Source organism: Thermobia domestica, chromosome 5 (genome assembly GCF_964235325.1).
Source record: "Thermobia domestica chromosome 5, izTheDome1.hap1.1, whole genome shotgun sequence".
NCBI classification, from domain to species: Eukaryota; Metazoa; Arthropoda; class Insecta; order Zygentoma; family Lepismatidae; genus Thermobia; species Thermobia domestica.
This window is the reverse complement of record NC_137458.1, coordinates 309663250-309670938: the sequence shown is the minus strand read 5'-3', so window position 1 is coordinate 309670938 and position 7689 is coordinate 309663250. Positions and strand designations below refer to the sequence as shown.

The following is a 7689-nucleotide window of genomic DNA, read 5'->3' as shown; positions in this document are numbered from 1 at the left end:
CCGGAAGCCCCCCTAAATGCGCCACTGGTATAGGAAGTTATGTTTCATTCATTTATGATAATTCTTTATTGATCAGCCCTCGTACAAAGAATTGTTACAAACATAATAATAATAATAATATAATAATAATAATAATAATAATAATAATAATAATAATAATAATAATAATAATAATAATAATAATAATAATAATAATAATAATGGAAATCAAACAGGAAATTATATAACAATTATAATATGTAAGAAGTGTTCACAGGATTTCAATTATTAATATAATTATTATTTCAAACAATTACTATGCATAAATGCACACTATAACACCGTTAATATGGAAACAATATGATATAAATAAAGAAACAGTCATATACCTTATCTGGGTCTCCCAAAAGTGATCTGAAAACATGATAAACTATTATAAAAGTGACACAATATCTACAAAGAGGACATGATTCAAGTATATGACTAATGAAATTTATTAGAACAATGCCGATACACTTGGATAAACTTACAATTATACTGTTCGTATAATAAATATTTAGTGGTATTGGTGATATGGATCTCTGCATAAGTAAAAGAATTCGAAGGAGGTGGTGAAAAGAGAGATTCTACTCATGTTCACCTTTTTAAAAAAAAAAAAAAAAAAATATGAGAACGTACCGAATGGTCTATTAACATTGGTAAACATTCTTGTGTTGACCGTATATAAATGTAACCAAGAAAGTTCTGTCCCTTTTTGTGGAGGTCTGTGTTCAATTGGTCCTCACACCGTGAGTTGAATGCAAATGGAGATAAGGCGAAGGTTAGCTGTTGGTGTGGGTATATCCAACATACTTCCTGGTTGTGACAGTTCAGTTACACCGTAAACGTGCGTAAGGACAGAGTAAACATGGGACCTCCACAGAGCATCATAAGAGCGTGTATGCTGAACGAGTTCAAACTGAGGTCAAACCGGGCGGAAAATATGCCAAGCCCTTGGTGAGAGTGTAATGACTAAGCAGACAGTGTAGCAGTGGTTTAACAAGTTGAAGGACGGTGACGAAATACGCGAAGACGCAACACATGTTTAAAATGAAGATCTTCAATCAGGAATTGAGGCAAACACTGGTCAGACATGTGGAACTGGGACTACAATTCAGTGTAAGTGGAGAAATCGTTCGGCAGCACCTCCATCAACTTGACAAGCACTACAAGTTCGGTCGATGGGTCCCACATGATTTGACTGCGGGCCAGAAGGCAAAGCGAGGAGACACTTGTGTTCCTTTGCTGTCTCGTCTGAGGAAGGAGCCATTTCTGGACAGGGTGTTGACATGTGATGAGAAGTGGGTATTGTACGAAACTTCACGGCACCGTCATTATTGATTAGCATCCCATGAACCGGTTCCAAAACAGCCAAAACCAACATTGCACCAGAATAGGGTTTTCCTGTCTATTTTGTGGACTGCTCGCGGCATTGTGCACCGGGAACTGCAACTAGGTGGTCAGAGCATCAATGCAACTGTGTACCATCAGCAGTTGATCCGTGTTCAAGAAAAACTCAAAAATCTGGAGCCAGCACTTTTGAATCCAAAGGGATCTTCCTATTACAGGACAACGCTAAGCCCTACGTGGCGAGGATGATCCGGGACACCATTCTACGCCTTGGATGGGAAACACTATTGCATCTACCATACTCCCCGTACATTGTACCGTCCGATTACCATCTGTTCCAGTCCTTCGACAATCATTTTAAAGGACACCAGTACAAATCCCTAGTAAAGGTGCAAACTGCACTTGATACCTTCTTCGCTTAACGGCCCACCAAGTTCTATCGCAATGGAATTCATGACCGTCCAGAACGTTGGCAGAAGATCGTGGATGCTGATGGGGACTATTTTTGATCTTCCAAGGATACGTCTTAGGTGACATATCGACAGTGTTTCTTTCAGAAACAATGTTCTGGGATGGCACACTTAGTATTCCGGGGAGGACTGCTGGTACTATTCTATTTATTTTATATTAAAGATGTATTATTTTGGTCTTCTGCGGGGGGCACTCTCGCAGCTCCGGGGGGGCAGTGACTTCAAAAACCGGTCTGGAAGAAACACTACATATCGATGTTCGAAGGTTTTGGGTGGAAAAGCCTCAGAACTTTCTTGGTTACTTTTATAAATCAGACATATATTGTATATTGTATATTTATTGGTTTTGTTCTTGCCTTTACATTATATTGATAAATAAGCGATTGTATACAATAAGATCAGTGTGTCCATTCAGAATAAGAGTTACGTTTATTAGTATATTGAAACCTAGTTACTTGATTATTCAGATTCAAATCTTACAACTAGACAACAACGTTTACACTGCGTAATATAGATATAATTGCAGAAGACTTTAGCAATTACTATTTCAACATGTTTACATTAGCAATTACAGCTATTTTACCTTTTTATTTAAACAACAGCTACATGAAAATGGACCAACCTACAGTTTAACGTGGAATCTGAACCTCGTTAGGTTCCTACGAAATATCCGTCCGTGTTACTGTTCATCTCAGCGACCTCGAAAACTATGGATTTGACACTAATATCGGTCATTTATATATATTGCACTGTCAAAGTGAAATTATAAAAAACATTCTAGGCCCGAGCCTCATATATGTTGAAAATTTGATGAAGATCGATCAGGTATTCAGAAGTTATTTAGTCACAAACATAGTCACTTTTTTATTTGTATAGATAGATAGATATACCTTATTTTAAATAGTGTTATTTTTATGGGTCCTTTTATGAGAAGTACGTGTCTGCAACTGGTTCTCTCGCGGTAAGGACAAATAGCAGCCTGGGATTTATATAGGGTGTTAATGAATTATAGCGACAAACTGTAAGAGGTAGACGTCAGAGAGTACTACTGGTGTCTACCTAACAACAGGGCAGCACAGTTTCGATTCGCGATGGAACGGAATTTATTCTTCCGTATTGCCCTATGACTCAGTGCTTAACTTTGTAATACCTGGTGAAACATGGGAGTAAAGTGTGTCCTCTCAACACCAAGGTATTAAGAGTGCACGGTGGCTCAGTGGTAGAGCGATTACCTCTGGTGCTTGGGGTCGCTGATTCGATTCCTAGTCAAGCAAGTTTGTGGTGGACAACATCGTGTCCGTGGGTCTTCTCGGAATACTACCGTTTCCTCCCACTTTTTATTCCACCAATTCTTCCATCATCATATACTTGCATTAATCATCGTCTCTTTTAGCCGAAAGGGCATAAACGTGAGACGTTAAACAAATATTTCATTTCATTTACCAAAGCAATGAAAGTGTAAGGCTGTAACTTTAACACTGCCTTAAATATTTTTCGACTGACCAGCATAATTCTGTTTTATGCTTTCAAAAAAAAAAAAAATGTTCTTCATCGTACGTCGGTTCTGAATTACAATTACAGGATCAAAGACAGTGTTTCATGAATATGGAGAAAGCTATTTGACAATAAAATAATACTAACTTTTTAAACGTATTTAATGTGGCAAAAGTGAAGTTCCTCTTTGAAATCCTGCAACCAAGAAAGTAAGTTTATAATTATAGGGAAAAAGTATCATCCAACTTGGAAATATTGCGAAACAGGGCTGCTAGGAAGCAGAGCTCCAATATCTTAACACGTAGGGTTTTAGTTGTCTCCAAACTTTAGGGACCTAAGAAGAAAAGATAGTAAGAGTCTCCAGCTCTTCTAGCTAACAGCCTGAGATCACAGATGAGGCAAATAAGGTGGAGGATTGCACTATTGTATTGGAAAATTTATAGGGTTCCCAACACAACATCCCTATTTCCGTACAAATATTCTAATTAGATCTCAAAATAACAAATATTTGGATTTGGCGTAGAAAAAAAAGGAGATAATATTTTTGACACTGCTATTGGTTAGTACAATTTCCCCTCTTTGAATGATCTTTCCAACATTATTCTAGAATATCCTTTTCCAATATGAATATTATGCCCTCAGTTCTAGAGGAAATCGATACTATTATTTATACAAACTGTTAAGGTTTGTTAAGGCATTTTTAAACCTGCCTTTTCCTGGAGAATTGTTGAACTATGTGTAAAAATAATGCTGGAAAGTTTAGCCATGTATGTTTGCTTTACAAAATTAAGTTTCGGAACACTTTGATAATATGCTTCTTGTGTAATTAAAATGATTGGCAAACGTATAGAATATATTGAATCTCAAATAAAAATTGAGTGCTATTTAAAACACTTCTGATTCCATCTCCTCATCAGAGGAGATATTTTCCTCGCCTTTTTTTTTTTTTTTTTTTTTCATTTATAGGCCTATGACTTTAGCTATCCAAGGATAATGAAACTAATTTTCAATGAGCAAAATTTCAGTTTATTTTGTCAACATTTGAGATTAGTTGGAGACTTTCAAGAATGAGCTTGATCTCGTCTCGGTATCGTCTCGAATCACAAGTATCCCTCTTTCTACCTCGGTCTTGTCTCAAGCAAGTCTTTATATGCTGATTCTTGGTTTCGTCTCGATTTATAAAATATCGTGTAGATCTGAACATCGTCTTGAAATTCCGAGCAAATACCGAGATTAGTTTCGGGACAATCTCTAGTGGGTAGAAAGAAAATGACCAATATTCGCGTTTAACTACCTTCAATTCCATCCTCGGATATCGAAGACTATTTCAATAATATACATATACATAGATCTATATCTTGACAGAATACATTAGTAGACGTGAGTGAAATGTTTAATTTATGTAAATAAAGAACAATTATGTTAGAACATCAATGTACAATGAACCAGTCAATTCAATTAGGAAGTATTAAACCAAGCAAAACATAATAATTACAAACTTATTATTTGATATCATGAAGGAATAACAATGTACATATGGAATAGTAATTTCTTTCCCTGGTACTTATGATACGTTTATCTTCAAGGAGTGTATAAGTTATAAATATTGAAACAAATTACATGAACTAATCAAATAATAAATACTTTTTTAATGTCATAGACTTGACATGAAACATTTGTTCTACATAATGAATGTCTTTCATATAGTACACATCATACATTAATTAAGGTCATGACTAAACGATTCATTTGATAATTAATATCGTTAATATTTATGTCTGAAACTTTATTCTATAGAGCAGTTAGACAACAAACACTTCTTGAATCTTTTAATTATGTCTGCAGAAGATTGATCTGTTACAAGGTTATTAACTACTTACAGAGCGCTCAGAGTTGGTTATGACTCTCAATATTAGTATGTGCATTAAGATTACAAGCGTATGTTGATTCGCTAAAGATATCTGAACCTATCAGTTCTGAGTAAACACATTGACTAAATTTTTGTTTATTTTTTTTCTGATTGGGCAAGACATCCTAAGGAAGATTTGTGCATTTTTCCCCAAATTTCATTTGATCTCAAAATACCTCAATCTCAAGTTTTTGTGAACTATTCTTTTCTCAGTGGTTACAGAAAGTTAAGTACAAAAGATGGAGCACATCTTAGTAGTCTTCTTCTGGTTTACATTAAATATTCTGAAATTACAGATAGCTGCGATTACGTACCTTGAGAATACTTTCGAAGAAAATCAGCATAAACGTATATTGCAATACATCACATCTGTTGGCTCATCAGTGTTCAACGAAAGCAAATCGATCATTATTTTTGATATATCAAATAACACACAAATTTTGTCATTGGTTCTTCAACATCTTCACCACCATGTACGTTTACCAGTCGTTTTGAAGGTAGTAAACTCAAAAGTATCTACGGAAGAAAATATCGATTTCTTCCCAAACGAAAAATCTGAAATTTGTTTACTTTTGTCCCCCAGTGATGAAGATTTCAAATTACATCTAAAAGAATTGAGTACTCTACCACATTGGAATACCAGAGGCAAAATACTTGTTGCTTTAACTGATATACCTGTTAATGAAACCCAAATAAGAAACGTTTTTGAACAAAGTTGGTCTGCAAAACTTTTAAACACTTTAGTGATTGCTACAACAGCTACTCCTGATGGAAATGTATCAGTAAAAGTTCAAACCTTCAACCCATTTATCTCATCCAATAATCATGTCAGGGGGGTAATATCAGATTTGTCACCAAATCAGTTGTTCGTTCCTGATATATTGTTTCCAAACAAGCTTCAAAATCTATATGGATATACTTTGCGAGCACGGGCCTGTCGTAAATTTCCTACAGTGGTATTCAGTTTTTCCGAAAGAGAGAATATGACATGTACTATTGAAGATGGTACAGACGAAAATCTAGCAGTAGTATTAGCGAAACATATGAATTTTACCTTGGACTGTAGATTATGTACTTCGCCTTCTTATGTTGAAAATATTTCATGGAACGGAATAGTTGATGATCTGGTCATTGGAGATTCTGAATTTCTTATCAACAGCATTCCTTTGTACTTGAACGAAACAGAGGTACTTGATTATAGTGTTACAATCACTACATTCCCTATTTCATTCGTTGTCCCAGCTGCACAAAAGAAACCGATATGGCTTAGCATGATTCTCTGTTTTGAACCTAACGTTTGGATCTTGATTATTGTGACTCTAATACTCAGTGAAATGACATTACGTGTTCTGATGTTAGTGCACAAAGAAGTAGGAACTAGCTTAAGCGCTACGAATAAGTTCTTCTATGTGATATCGATTCTTTTTCTTCAAGGATCTGCTCCCCTGCCTATGGCATCTGTTTTACGAGTCTGGTTTAGTGTTTTCACGTATTTTTGCGTTGTAATAAGTAGCATTTATCAGGGACATTTAGCGAAAATTTTCACCTCTCCCTTGTACTATGAAGAAATAAACACTCTTGAAGATGTAGATCTAAGTGGTTTAAACGTGAAAAGTTATCCTGAACACGAACCTGTCATTCGGAACTCTCCACTTCGGTCACTGAGGAACATGTACTCTCGCTACGTACCAGATGTAGATGTGGTGGGCGTCTTGAGACAAATGGCAAATACAAGAGACGTTGTGCTTTTTGAACCGAATCTATTTCTAGAAGTGATCATTCCCCTTCTCAATCTTTACAAAGAAGATCGATGTTTGTTGCATATTGTCGATCACCCAGTTATTGTGCATTTTTTGTCTATTTTCTTTAGAAAACGTTCACCATACATCTTACGGGTGAACGATCTAATTTCTAGGATTATAGAAGCTGGCATTAGAAAGAAGTGGCAAGATGACCTTTTGTACAGCATTCAATTGAAGCACAAAGACGAAGAATCTGGATTTAGTGTGCATCATGATGTAAAATTAAGTATCCAACATTTGAAATATACGTTCTTAGTGTTAATAATGGGAACAGGACTGGGTGCAATAGTTTTTCTACATGAGCTGTACTGTCAGTATAGAAGAAAAGAGCGTAAAATCAAGTAGGCAAAACTTCACAACTACTGTGGAATGATTTATATATTAATCACTTTTTTGCAATCAGAACTTAAGACTTTAAAGCACTCTCCAAGTACTTCTACCTTCCTTCTCCAAGTACTTCTGTCTCCTACTACTTCTGACTTCTACGTCCTTCACATGAATAATGTACAAATGCAGTGGGGTACACACATTTGTCAAGGAAGGTGTTCAAACTTTGAATTTCATATATTGTGTGTGCAAGTAAAAACTCGGCTCTGAAGTTGGGTGCATTCAACAACACTCTTAAGCACATCCAATTCGGCCACTA

The 7689-nt window shown here is 35.8% G+C and overlaps 1 protein-coding gene across 1 annotated transcript; it reads left to right on the top strand.

Moving 5' to 3' along the window:
• Positions 1–5480: 5480 nt before the first annotated feature.
• On the top strand, positions 5481–7388 carry LOC145685638 (glutamate receptor ionotropic, kainate glr-3-like). The gene has a single exon (XM_081758028.1). The coding sequence runs from the start codon at positions 5481–5483 to the stop codon at positions 7386–7388; it is 1908 nt and encodes a 635-aa protein (XP_081614154.1).
• Positions 7389–7689: the final 301 nt, after the last annotated feature.